The 14542-nt window shown below is 38.9% G+C and overlaps 1 protein-coding gene across 11 annotated transcripts in view; it reads right to left on the reverse strand.

The window, feature by feature from the left end:
* Positions 1-758: 758 nt before the first annotated feature.
* The window catches only part of ICA1L (islet cell autoantigen 1 like), a 97288-nt gene continuing 83504 nt past the window's right edge, over positions 759-14542 (reverse strand). For 10 of the 11 annotated variants that reach the window (XM_007965892.3, XM_073019944.1, XM_038001735.2 and 7 more), the window contains 3 exons: positions 13341-13598; positions 10701-10790; positions 759-4059 (listed from right to left, as the gene is read on the reverse strand). In XM_007965892.3, the coding sequence (XP_007964083.1) occupies positions 3944-4059; positions 10701-10790; positions 13341-13598 (464 nt within the window). In that variant the 3' untranslated portion in view covers positions 759-3943. Of the gene's footprint in view, positions 4060-4570; positions 6553-10700; positions 10791-13340; positions 13599-14542 lie in introns of those variants that run through there. The other variant, XM_073019946.1, reaches the window with a different exon arrangement.

The raw sequence follows: 14542 nt of genomic DNA on the forward strand, positions 1-14542 counted from the left end.
AAATTCTGGGACTGCTTCATTGCTTAAGGTAGAGAAATGCAGGGCCCTGCCAATGCTATGGAAGACAAAAATAACTGAATTAATTCTGGCTCTCTTGTTTTTATTCTTGCCTTCAATAAGTCAGGTTACATACTATGGCTTATATTTAATTGTGTCTAGGCTCAGATTTTTGATATTTGATAGTTTTTGTTACTGAAAGTATTTACACAAATAACGTACATTATATTATTTCCTATATCTTATGTAGTCCCTTTCTATATGATATAAATCAGAAGGAATTCATCTCACAAGGATTTTCTTTTTTTTTTTTTTTTTTTTTTTTTGTTGAGACAGGGTCTCACTCTGTAACCCAGGCTGGACTGCATGGCCCGATATCCGCTCACGGCAACCTCTGCCTCCCGGGTTCAAGCGATTCTCCTGACTCAACCTCCCAAGTAGCTGGGATTACAGGCATCTGCCACCACGCCTGGTTAATTTTTATATTTTTAATAGAGACAGGGTTTCACCATGTTGACCAGGGTGGTCTCAAACTCCTGACTTCAAGTGATCTGCCTGTCTTGGCCTCCCAAAGTGCTGGGATTACATAGGCATGAGCCACCGCGCCTGGCCTCACAAGGATATTAATTGCCCTGGTTTTATTTTCATTCTCCCATGTCCATATCAACTCAATGTACTTTCCTAATACTATGATCTTGAGGTAAAACTCAAGTTTTTGAATAGGAAAACAATAATTGTATTAAACACTTCAGGAAACAAACTTTTGTTTTATGCCATCTTGCAATCTTTATTAAAAGAGGCTCAGAAAAATAGACGGAGCACGTTTAAACTTCCTTCGTTCTAATGCTGTAAGACCTCTACATTTCTAGATGGTCTATACAGATATGCGAAATATTTATAGTTGAAATACAAAACACTTTTTCAATGTGCAAATACTGAAACCTGTTTGTTGAAATACAGTTTGTTTCTAATCCTATCGAGATTCTACAATTAATGAAGGATTTCAAAAACATACAAAATTACACCAATCTGATCTTATTATGCCCTGATATTCCTGCCTCTCCTAAAAAATGGTTGTAGACACACTAGGCAAAGTTTAGCTCGTCTTTAGACTTAAACATATTCTTATCCAGTATAAAATAAAGTATAGATATTTCTCCCCATGTAACATAGCAAAATACCTATTTTGAGGGTTGGTCTCAGCCTACCATTGGTTAAGGATAATTAATTTACTTCTTATTGAATGGATTATCTAGATCAAGACAAAAAGCAACCAGTCATTCTCTGTTCTGTGCTTTTCCCATCCTTTCCCTCCTTTCTTCAGTGTGGTGGTTTTTTATATTAGCAATATTGGTTTAATAGAGCAAAATTTCTTTGACCACAAAAACTGCTGAGCTTCAAATAACTAATCTTGAGAAAATACAAATATGGTTGCCTTCGTCTTAATAAAGTTATTGATATGCTCTTCAAAAATAGTGGTTGGACTTGTTGGAAGTTAGAACTGGACTTGCTAAGGAAGTTAATGTTGCTCTGGGTTAAAAGGGAAACATACTCTGTTGAAAGAAGAAATGTTATAGAAACTAGTAACTGAATAATAACAGTCCCTGGTATGTCTCCATTTTGGGAGAACCTTTGCTTTTGGAAAATTTAGGGTGTTCCTAGGGCTTTGGACTTCTGCTTTGTCTGCTTGTTAAAGTATCTGTATCAGATAACAGGGACTTCCCTGCACACACGTGAGGGAGATAAATATCTCAGAACTAATGCATTAGCAAGGTGACCACTACAAAGAAAAATGGTACAAACTCTCAAGACATAAAGTTAGCTTTTTTTTTTTGAGACGGAGTCTCGCTCTGTCACCCAGGCTGGAGTGCAGTGGTGCAATCTCAGCTCACTGCAACCTCCGCCTCCTGGGTTCAAGCAATTCTTCTCCCGAGTAGCTGGGATTACAGGCATGCACCACCACACCTGGCTAATTTTTGTATTTTTAGCAGAGACAGGGTTTCACCATGTTGGCCAGGCTGGGTCTCGAACTCATGAGCTCAAATGTTCCACCTGCCTTGGCCTCCCAAAGTGCTGGGATTACAGGCATGAGCCACCATGCCCGGACAAAGATTTAGCATTTTTTGAGGCACTCAAAAGTTGAGAGCACCAGAGTCACCATGGGTACAGAATTCAGATTGGGATTCATAATCATGATCTTGGTGATTGGAACTTGGCAGAACAATGACAGTATTGCATTCTGGGAAATTTCACTGAGTATAAAGGAAGACTTAAAAAATGCTTCTGAAGAGATAAGTAATGGCTCATTAAAATCTAAAGAAATAGGAGTAATATTGTGAAAAGATTTTATGGAAAGACTTCATACCTTTTTTCTGAATCAATGTTTCTAATAAGGTCTTTCCAGCCTATACTGTACTTGGCCATTGTAGTAGTTTTCCGGAGAGCTTGTGGGCAGTTACTATTATAGGTGGCTATGGATGGGACGTGGACTGCATTTTACCTACTCTGGTCCAATGTTTTCTATGTACCATGACAAACATTACAAGCAATCCTCTTCTAAATAAGCCTGTTTAGAATAGAACTAAGAGCACATGGAAACTACTGTGAATAACTTATTCAAAATGTCTTCTTACGGAAATGCAATGGAGTGGATGCAAAACACTTGGGAAATTGCTTCAGAATTAAAGGGTGGGCAAGAAAAAAGGACAGGAAATTGAGTGATTGATGTGCGTGTACAGTAGCTATGTTTTTATCAGCTTACACTAACTTGCATTAAATAGCCTTCCTCTCTAATACTTAGGTTCTAAACCCTGTAAGGGTAACAGATTTTGCTTAGTAATCAAATAGAGCCTCAGATGATGTCACCCACAAAAAGAGGGAAGTAGAAAAATGAGACACTCCCTTATTGATCACACAGAGCTTTCTGTATGTCTGCCAGAAAGTATTCTGGGTTAAATTATGTCACAAAATATGGGGTAAGTATGCAAATATATGTAAGGATAAGGTGTTCATAAGTGTCTCCTCATTCAGATAGAAATTTCTAGGTATATCAGGAATACTATTGCCAGTTGCTTAGGGAATATTCTCCCCCTCATTTTATTTTCAGGAATAATATAAATACTGCATAATACTATATCGCAAATGTATGAAAAAGTGGGTCTGAAGACACTTGTACAAGCCTTAAGTATTACTGTGCATTCTGAGGTTTAGGAGATGGGAAGATTTTCTGTTTCTACAGAGAATGGGCTTAGCAAATTAATTATCCTGCTATTTCCCCTTCAAGATTTAATAATGGAATTAGGGAGTGTCCATTATTTTGTATGAATGAAAAAACATTACATTTTAGCCTCCAAATGAAGAAAAACAAGTATCAAGTTTCTCTGTGATTTCATTAAAGCAAACTAAGTTCTCAAATCTTATTCTATCTCTCTAACCCAAAACAAAGCTGGTCTGGTTCTAATGCTGTTTTCGAAAACAGAAAATCCTCCTTGTTACTATTTTATTTAAAAACTGACCCCAAACCACAACCCAATTTACATGCTATCTTTTTTTATCCACAGATAAAATTCTCACAGCCAGCAAGGCAACTTGAAAGGGTTTCCAAAGAAATAAGCTCAACTCCATATTGACAGAATTACTCCTAGCCGTTATTTTGACATAAGTTTCAGTATCTAAATATTGCAGACTCCATAGTTTTCTAATATTTTCCATATAGAAGTTTCTAATATTTTCCACATAGTACTAACAGCTGCAAATCCAAGATATGAAAGATGTACTTAACCTATTCAAATGTGGTCTTTACCATCTGTCTAAAGTTGGCTGACAGGTGTTATATTCACAAACACCATGCTTTTGTGTGTGGGTTACAATATAAACTCCTTTCCACAAAGGAAATGCGTTGCAAAATTGATGTCTCAAGGCCACTGAAGTGACATTATAACTTCAGTCAAGCATTAAGGAGTTCATCATCTGAGTGTCCAATAGCATCTGGGTTTGAAAGTGGATCCAAGTCTGCAAATAGATTGAACCAGGCTGACATGTCTTGATTACCATTGTTGGGGGCTATTAAAAAAGAAGAAAACACATTAAAGAGTTTCAGTTTTGAAATCGTTTTTGTACCACATTTAAGATTTTGAAGTAGGTGCTTCTTTTGAATTAAAAAAAAATTTCAGAAAACTGACAATAATCTATCAACTATAATCCCCTTAAGATGTATTATTATTATTAATATTGGTGGAGACTAGGGTTTCCCTATGTTGCCCAGGCTGGTCTGGAACTCCCGGGCTCAAGTGATTCTCCCACCTCAGCCTCCGAGAACACTGGTTTTATAGGCATGAACCACTGCTCCTGGTTTAGGATAATTTTGAAAGGCAAATACAGATAACTTCTGCTTTGATGAGGGGCCTATATTTAAATGATTGTATGCTGCTCTGAGAAAGGAACTGAGTTAAAAGTGAAAAGGCAAGCAATACTGTGGTCTTCATAGAACATTTAAGATCACTTATAGAAGACTCAGATAAGGTTTAAAAGTAAACTTGTTCATATCAAGTAAGAAATGACATTTGTAAACTGCTTCAAGTTGATTTATGTTTATTATAAAAGTGGTATTACAAAAATAATAATATAAGGAAAAAAATTTCTTCTACCTACCACATTACCACACCCAACATTGTCCTTTTGGTTTATAGTTGTTAATGTCTTCCATGTGCACTTTAAAATTTTTTGATGTATGCGTTTTACAGTATGCATTATATCTCAGGTACAACATCTTGTTCATCAGATCCCTCACACTTCCTTATGGAGACTGGAAAATTTTATTTCTCAAGATTCTACACGTTGCACTGTGGCAGACATTCGAGTGTACATTTCGGCTGAGGGTTGGGACTAATAAAGAATGCACAGTGGCACAGACAGTGGGTCATCTCAGAAGTCTAGGCCCTTGAAAGCCAAGGAGTTGAGAAGGCAGGGTTGAGACCCAGGGGACAGTCTTAAGAGCTGGACGTGAAACGAGAGTCACAGTGCGGAGGGTGGAAGGCAGTCCTCTTTCACATCACAGCAACACTCAGCACAGGACCAGAGGGCTGGGGTTTGGGGTGTGGGGATCCAGAGCCCCAAGGATCAGGGCAGAGTGAAAGGCTTCACTCAGTGTGTCCAGTTCTGTTTCTGAGTACCCTGAAGTAGTCAAAATCTGGCTTTGAGTCCTGGGTGTAACACCTACTAATGAGTAATACTGGGCAAGTCATTTAACCTCGGGCTCTTGTATCCTTATCTGTAAAGTGGTAACCATATGATTCATTATTATATCAGGATACTTGAGAGTAAATAGGGGCACTATTAGTCATGCCAGAAGAATAGATGTCACTAAGATAATACCTGACCTCCTTCATGCAGCTGTTGAGGAGTCCTGAAAAGTATGTAAATATTGTACAGCATTATGCAAATGTAAGACAGTTTTATATTCATCAGTCACAATGGAAAATAAAGGTCTGTCAGTTACATCTTTTATAGAGGCTTTCCTTGTGTACACTATTACTGCTTCCAGAGATTCTTACAGGATAGCAAGCAGAAAATGAATTCTATACAGAGAGAGAAAGCCCAAATTAAATGTAATTAATTTTCATAAAGTAAATACGCTCATAAACAATATCAGCATCAAGAAGTAGAACGTAACTGGGTATGGTGGCTCACGCCTGTAATTCAAGCACTTTGGGAGGCCGAGGTGCGCAGATCACCTGAGGTCAGGAGTCCAAGACCAGCCTGGCCAACATGGTGAAACCCCGTCTCTACTTTAAAAAAAAAAAAAAAATTAGCCGGGTGTGGTGACTCACATCTGTAATCCCAGCTACTCAGGAGGCTGAGGCGTAAGAATTGCTTGAACCCGGGAGGCAGAGGTTGCAGTGAGCCAAGATTGCAGCACTGCAATCCAGCCTGGGCAAAAGAGTGTGACCCTGTCTCAAAAACAAAAACAAAAACAAAAAAACATGACTACTACTCTGAAGCTCCCCTCATGCATGATACCCTGACACCCTTCCAGTCACTATTCACACCCCCCCAACCCCAGGGAATGCCAGCGCAAATCCCATTTTGGTGTATTATTAACAGTATCACAGTAACGCTCATTAGCATATATTTTAGTCAATGGATGGATACGTTTCTGTTGGGTATGTACTTAGGAGTGGAATTGCATATGTATGTTAAGTTTTAGTAGAAACTGCCAGTTTTCCAAGTAGTAGTACCAATTTACACTCCTACACACAGGTTTTTAGATTCTAGTTATTTAACATCCTTGTCAATTAGGGATTTTCTTTTCTGTTTCATTTTAGCCATTGTAGTAGGTAGGTCTTGGATTCCATTTTGCTTTAAATTTGCACTTCCTTAATGACTAATGAAGTGAGGCTCTTAATGAATGAATTTTAAAGTTGTTAAAATTTTCAATCTTATGGCTGGGCACAGTGGTTCACGCTTGTAATCCCAGCACTTTAGGACTCCAAGGCAGGTGGATCACTTGAGGTCAGGAGTCTGAGACCAGCCTGGACAACATGGCGAAAACCGTCCCTAGCAAAAAAAATACAAAAATTAGCCAGGTGTCGTGGCATACCTGTAATCCCAGCTACTCGGGAGGCTGAGACAGGAGAATTGCTTGAACCCTGGAGGCGGAGGTTGCAGTGAGCCAAGATCATGCCACTGCACTCCAGCCTTGGTGACAGAGCACAACTCGGTCTCCAAAAAAAAAAAAAAATCGATTTTATTAAATTTTTTTTGTTTGTTTTTGCTTTTTATTTTGAGATGGAGTCTTGCTCTGTCGCCCAGGCTGGAGGGCAATGGTATGATCTCAGTTAACTGCAACCTCCGCCTCCTGGGTTCAAGTGATTCTCCTTGCCTCAGCCTCTCGAGTAGCTGGGACTACAGGTGCATGCCACCACGCTCAGCTAATTTTTGTATTTTTAGTAGAGACGGGGTTTCACCATGTTGGCCAAGCTGGTCTTGGAACTCCTGACCTTGTGATCCGCCCGCCTCGGCCTCCCAAAGTGCTGGGATTAGAGGCAAACCAAAAAGAGTCCAGGACCAGACAGATTCACAGCCGAATTCTACCAGAGGTACAAGGAGGAGCTGGAACCATTCCTTCTGAAACTATTCCAATCAATGGAAAAAGAGGGAATCCTCCCAACTCATTTTATGAGGCCAACATCATCTTGATACCAAAGCTTGACAGATACAACAAAAAAAGAGAATTTTAGACCAATATCCCTGATGAACACTGATGCAAAAATCCTCAATAAAATACTGGCAAACCGAATCCAGCAGCACATCAAAAAGCTTATCCACCATGATCAAATGGGCTTCATTCCTGTGATGCAAGGCTGGTTCAACATATGCAAGTCAATAAACGTAATCCAGCATATAAACAGAAACAAAGACAAAAACCACATGATTATCTCAATACATGTAGAAAAGGCCTTTGACAAAATTCAACAGCCCTTCATGCTAAAAAACTCTCAATAAATTCGGTATTGATGGAACGTATGTCAAAATAATAAGAGCTATTTATGACAGACCCACAGCCAATATCACACTGAATGGGCAAAAACTGGAAGCATTCCCTTTGAAAACTGGCACAAGACAGGGATGCCCTCTCTCACCACTCCTATTCAACATAGTGTTGGAAGTTCTGGCTAGGGCAATCAGGCAAGAGAAATAAAGAGTATTCAGTTAGGAAAAGAAGAAGTCAAATTGTCCCTGTTTGCAGATGACATGATTGTATATTTAGAAAACCCCATTGTCTCAGCCCAAAATCTCCTTAAGCTGATAAGCAACTTCAGCAAAGTCTCAGGATACAAAATCAAGGGGCAAAAATCACAAGCATTCTTATACACCAGTAACAGACAAACAGAGAGCCAAATCATAAATGAACTCCCATTCACAATAGCTTCAAAGAGAATAAAATACCTAGGAATCCAACTTACAAGGGATGCAAAGGACCTCTTCAAGGAGAACTGCAAACCACTGCTCAGTGAAATAAAAGAGGACACAAACAAATGGAAGAACATATCATGCTCATGGATAGGAAGAATCAATATTGTGAAAATGGCCATACTGCCCAAGGTAATTTATAGATTCAATGCCATCCCCATTAAGCTACCAATGACTTTTTTCACAGAATTGGAAAAAACTGCTTTAAAGTTCACATGGAACCAAAAGAGACCCTGCATTGCCAATACAATCCTAAGCCAAAAGAACAAAGCTGGAGGCATCATGCTACCTGACTTCAAACTACACTACAAGGCTACAGTAACCAAAACAGCATGGTACTGCTACCAAAACAGATACAGACCAATGGAACAGAACAGAGCCCTCAGAAATAATACCACACATCTACAGCCATCTGATCTTTGACAAACCTGACAAAAACAAGAAATGGGGAAAGGATTCCCTATTTAATAAATGGTGCTGGGAAAATTGGCTAGCCATAAGTAGAAAGCTGAAACTGGATCCTTTCCTTACTCCTTATACAAAAATTAATTCAAGATGGATTAGAGACTTAAATGTTAGACCTAAAACCATAAAAACCCTAGAAGAAAACCTAGGTAATACTCTTTAGGACATAGGCATGGGCAAGGACTTCATGTCTAAAACACCAAAAGCAATGGCAACAAAAGCCAAAATTGACAAATGGGATCTAATTAAACTAAAGAGCTTCTGCACAGCAAAAGAAACTACCATCAGAGTGAACAGGCAACCTACAGAATGGGAGAAAATTTTTGCAATCTACTCATCTGACAAAGGGCTAATATCCAGAACCTATAAAGAACTCAATCAAATTTACAAGAAAAAAACAACCCCATCAAAAAGTGGGTAAGGGATATGAACAGACACTTCTCAAAAGAAGATATTCATACAGCCAACAGACATATGAAAAAATGCTCCTCATCACTCACCATCAGAGAAATGCAAATCAAAACCACAATGAGATACCATCTCACACCAGTTAGAATGGCAATCATTAAAAAATCAGGAAACAACAGGTGCTGGAGAGGATGTGGAGAAATGGGAACACTTTTACTCTCTTGGTGGGACTGTAAACTAATTCAACCACTGTGGAAAACAGTCTGGCAATTCCTCAAGGATCTAGAACTAGAAATACCATTTGACCCAGCCATCCCATTACTGGGGATATACCCAAAGGATTATAAATCATGCTGCTATAAAGACGCATGCACACATATGTTTATTGCAGCACTATTCATGATAGCAAAGACTTGGAATCAACCCAAATGTCCATCAGTGACAGACTGGATTAAGAAAATGTGGCACATATACATCATGGAATACTATGCAGCCATAAAAAAGGATGAGTTCGTGTCCTTTGTAGGGACATGGATGCAGCTGGAAACCATCATTCTCAGCAAACTATCGCAAGAACAGAAAACCAAATACCGCGTGTTCTCACTCATAGGTGGGAATTGAACAATGAGATCACTTGGACACAGGAAAGGGATCATCAGACACCGGGTCCTACTGTGGGGAGGGGGTGAGGAGAGGGATAGCATTAGGAGATATACCTAATGTAAATGACGAGTTAATGGGTGCAGCACACCCACATGGCACATGTATACATATGTAACAAACCTGCACGTTGTGCACATGTACCCTAGAACTTAAAGTATATATATAACAAAAAAAAAACATTACTGAACTGTACACTTTAAAATGGTTAATATGGGCCGGGCCTGGTGGCTCATGCCTGCAATCCCAGTACTTTGGGAGGCCGAGGCGGGCAGATCCTGAGGTCAGGAGATCGAAACCATCCTGGGTAACATGGTGACACCCTGTCTCTACTAAAAATACAAAGAATTAGCCAGGCGTGGTGTCACATGCCTATAGTACCAGCTACTTGAGAGGCTGAGGCAGGAGAATGGCTTGAACCCAGGAGGTGGAGGTTGCAGTGAGCCAAGATTGCACCACTGCACTCCAGCCTGAGTGACAGAGCAAGACTCTGTCTCAATTAAAAAAAAAAAAAAGAAAAAAGAGAAAGATTAATATGGTAACCAACTTAAGTGCTTGAATGGATTCTTTGTCAATAGGCATCCTGTAATTAGAAAACATCTTGTATCCCTAATTTCATATCCATTACCAACAAACCTTAACACAAACTATAAAATATTACAGTACAAAATGTAGTATGCTTTGCCAAGCTCACAATTTCTTTCTTTTTTTCTTTTGGAGACAGTCTTGCTCTGTCACCCAGGCTGGAGTGAGTGCAGTGGTACGATCTTGGCTCACTGCAACCTCCACCTCCCGGGTTAGAGCAATTCTCCTGCCTCAGCCTCCTGACTAGCTGGGACTACAGGTGTCCGCCACCACGCTTGGCTAATTTTTTTGTTGTATTTTAGTAGAGTTGGGGTTTTACCATGTTGCCCAGGCTGGTCTCCAACTCCTAACCTCGGGCAGTCCGCCTGCCTTGCCCTCCCAAAGTCCAGGATTACAGGCATGAGACACCGCACTTGACCCCAAGCTCACAATTTCTATTCAGTGCTTTTCACAGTGAGGGATAGGCAGTATAGCTATCATTATAATAATAACTCATTATTCAACTTTTTCAGGACAATGAGGTGAGAACAATATAAAGTGATCTTTTTCTAAATTTTTCTGAATTCAACTGATTCTTAAAGCAATGATAAAGCATATATAAATAAATAACTTACATCTTGTTAATTTCTTTGGACTCTGTGAAGGCACTGGCTGGTTATCAGTGTGTGAAAGACGAAGCTCTGATTCCTCTTGGGAGACCCAGCCTGGGATAAAAGAAGTAAAAATTGTCCATTGTTAATCAAATAGGAAGTAGCATCAGAAAAACAAGAAAAAGTAAAAATATCTAAGTCCTCCAGTCTCTGTACATGGGTAAGATTCTATAGTGTAAGAGGTATAAAATACTGAAAACTTATCTATAGTCACATATTTTCATCATCTTAGTTTCAGATAGAGTTGGATCCAACTTCCTTACATTTTTCAAAGTGGTTTTGAAATAAACATGTGGAGTGTTTAAAAAATAATTGAAATGCAAAAGGTATAGGAAGAAGTTCTTAAGAGTCAAGAAGGGAGGAATAGGCCTGATAATTGGAATGCTGAAACCTATAAATATGCTCATACCCTTGGACTCATTGATCCCATTTCTAGCAATTTTTCTTACGGAAATAATTTAGCTGAAGGAAAAAGTGCATGCATGACTTTTTTTTGCAGCATTATCTGTAATAATGAACAAGTAGAAACAATAAGGAATCAGGTAGATTATGTTATATAAAATGACAGTACTTTGAAATTAAAACTTGTCATTATGAATACTCTATGGGAATGTGGAGAAATGTTTGGTACAACATGAAAAACCATTTATGCTATGATTAAGGCACAGCACTAGAAAGGAATTTAGATTATCCTGCCTAATCCCTTCCTTGTATGGAAAAGATCATCTGAGGCCCACTGTAGATAGGGTTCCTCAAACACAGATCTTTTAACTCCCAGGGAAGCTCCCTTTCCTGGTCTGCACCACAGGAGAGACAGAAGTAGATATTAAGGAAAGACTGGTAAAGTAGAGTTCTGCACAAAGAGGCAGGGGCAGATTTTGGTCCTGTCTTAACTATTTAAATTGTCTGACGACCTTTAGCAAGTTACTCAAATACTGTGGGTTTCAACTGTTCAGCTATTAAATTGGAATATCCTGTCTGCCTGCAGGTAGGGCTCAGAGCACATATTTTGAATAGTGAAAAAATACTGTTGAGAATTGCATTGCCAGAAACTAAAAGTTCAGTGCTGCTAGAGACGTGGCAAGTTACGGAGGAGGAGGGAGGAGTTGATAGTGGAGAATGAAATCAGTTTGTAAATCTTTATAGCTACTGGGCCATTGATATGCCATACAAGAATAAATATTTTTAAAGATTTTACTGTAGCAAAAACACCTGAATTATCCCAGATAGAGTACCTTGTTATCAAATAATATTGTCTATTCTTATTTATATTATAAATAGAATATAAGTAATACAAATATTCTGTTTATATTATATATTATTCTATTCAATCAATTCTTACTGAGTGATTATTTAACTAACATTTAGTTTATTAATTGAGCCAACTGCATGCTGCTGTCATATAAAGTACAAAGATGACTCACTCTACATATCATGCCCTTGGGATGCCTGTAGATAAAGCATGTACCTCAGTATTTAGTACAAAGTGCAATGCATTAAGACACTGTCAAGTGCTGTGAGGAGTCCCCCCATCCAGGGGTTAAAATCTAGGATGTGAGAGACTGGGATATAAAGCAAAATAAAGTAGGATTAGAACCATGAAAATAGATAAACACCACAGGAGGAGGGAGAAACCATTTCCATTTGGCAGTACTGAGGAAGACTTCAAGGACTGACAATCATGGAGAAAACACTGGATTGGAATCTAATACTTAGGCCCACGTCCAAGCTCCATTACTGAACATCAGAAGCAGAAGAAGCAACACGAGCACAGATAGATGCATCAGAGGGCTGTAGAGCACTCAGTGTGATTATAGAAAACGGCAAGTATTCTTCCTTCACTTCAATAGGAGATAGGAGATATGGGTGGAAATGCGACGTAGGCAGGTTTTATCCCTAGAAACCATGGTGTTTCATTTTTAAAAATGTAAGCTGGGTGCTGACATCAGAATCTGCTGCTTGGAGAGAGAACTCCACGGAAGTGTAGAAGATGAATTGGGGGTTGGAGACCTGTTAGTAACTCTTGCAATAACCTAGGAAACCAAATGAGACTCTAAATGGCTCTGGTGTTGAGGCAGAGAGGAGTGGGAAATTTGAGACAGGTTTCAGAAACAGAACTGACAGGATTTGGTAACCAATATGGATGTGGGAAGCAAAGTGACCCCCAAGGTGCAGGGTTGGACACAGGATGGTGGACTCTTTCCTGCTACCTTGCCCAGAAAGGGAACCAGCCTCCAGAGCTGTTCCTTTTCCTCTTGTCAACTCCAAACTCAGCAAGTTTTGCTTGATGGAAGAAACAGTATTGACTGCCCTAGGGAGGAGTAATTAGCAGGTCAAGTGTTTTAAACCAGACGCCTGGAAAAATCAGTGAAGAAAACTTGGGGTCTGGTGAAGGTGGCAGGGAAGCAGCCCTTGTTTCAGTCTTGTTGACAGATTCCTGAGGTGACTAATATTTTTCCAGTTGACTGGTGGATTGCAGATTTTATCTAGTAGAGCTGACGTTAAAATCAATCTCCTTGTTGATTCTAGCATCAATAAGCACACCATTTTACTTCACAAAGATAAAGTAAAGCACATATGTCCAAATGTTTCATAGACACTTACTGTTGAATGCTCCAGCCGCATGAAAGCCAAGGTCAAAAAGTTGTGAAGGAAGGAATCGAGAAGAATGAGTGAGGGGCTCAGACCCCATGGAAGGCTCCTGGGACGTGAGACTGGCACTGGGGCTCCCAAAGCCAGTCTGGCATTCTTGGGTAAATTCACTAGTACTTGAAGAACCAGAACTTAGGAGGTTGTTCAGAAATGAGAATTCCTTCTCAAAATCTTCTCCTTCCAATGAATCTACAGGTAGATCTTTTGCAACTATTGAGTGTAAATAAAAACAGAAAGGCTTTTTTTGATTTTAGGAAATGAGAATAAGACATAGGATGAATCAAATTTGTTTCATTGTTTTCATACTATATTAACAGTTTTAAACAACTAAAGTGACTGCAAGTTTATGTGAAAATGATTTCTAACTAGGCAGGATTTAGGTCAAAATGGCCACATTTCACAATGAAGATATAACTTATGAAGAGCTATATATGAAATAATTAAGCTACCATCTAAGTCAGAAACCAAAGGAGATGCAAAAAGGCATAGAAACAAATTAGTAATATGACACTTTAATATACCAGTCTGACTAAAAAACACGCCAAGAGGACAACAGATAAAAAGGATCAAAAGAGCGTAATCAATAATGTAGTTATTTTGGATAACACAAACCCCGGTAATAGAAACATTCTTCTTAACCACACATTGAAAATGTACAAAAGTTGATTATACTAAGGCACAAACACACAAAAAATTGTATTCTTAAAGTAGGAACATTACAAACAACATGCTCTGATGATAATGTAATAAAAAGACAATTCTACAATGAAACTATAAAAACAGAAAGGTTCTTCCACCTGTAAATCTTAAAACCTTCTACCAAACAATGTTGAAATAATGAGAAACATCATTATTTCGGAAAAATGATGAAGGAAATATTTTATATCATAATTCATGGTGTTAAGTAAAATGTATAGACCATTGGTTTGGACTGAGCTCTTGTACTAGACCCAACAGACCAAACCAAAATGGAGTCACTCATGCTAAAGTTCTACATCACCAAACCAAACTAAGTTATCTGGCCTTTCAAGAAATTAGGAGAGAGACACCACAGCCAAGTCCCCAAGCAGGCCAGTCCTAGCTGGCATGATAAGGAAATGCCCTCTGCTTTAACCCTTACAAGAAAAGTAACTGCAATGATCAATCTACTTTTT

This window comes from Chlorocebus sabaeus, chromosome 10 (assembly GCF_047675955.1).
Source record: "Chlorocebus sabaeus isolate Y175 chromosome 10, mChlSab1.0.hap1, whole genome shotgun sequence".
Lineage (NCBI taxonomy): Eukaryota > Metazoa > Chordata > Mammalia > Primates > Cercopithecidae > Chlorocebus > Chlorocebus sabaeus.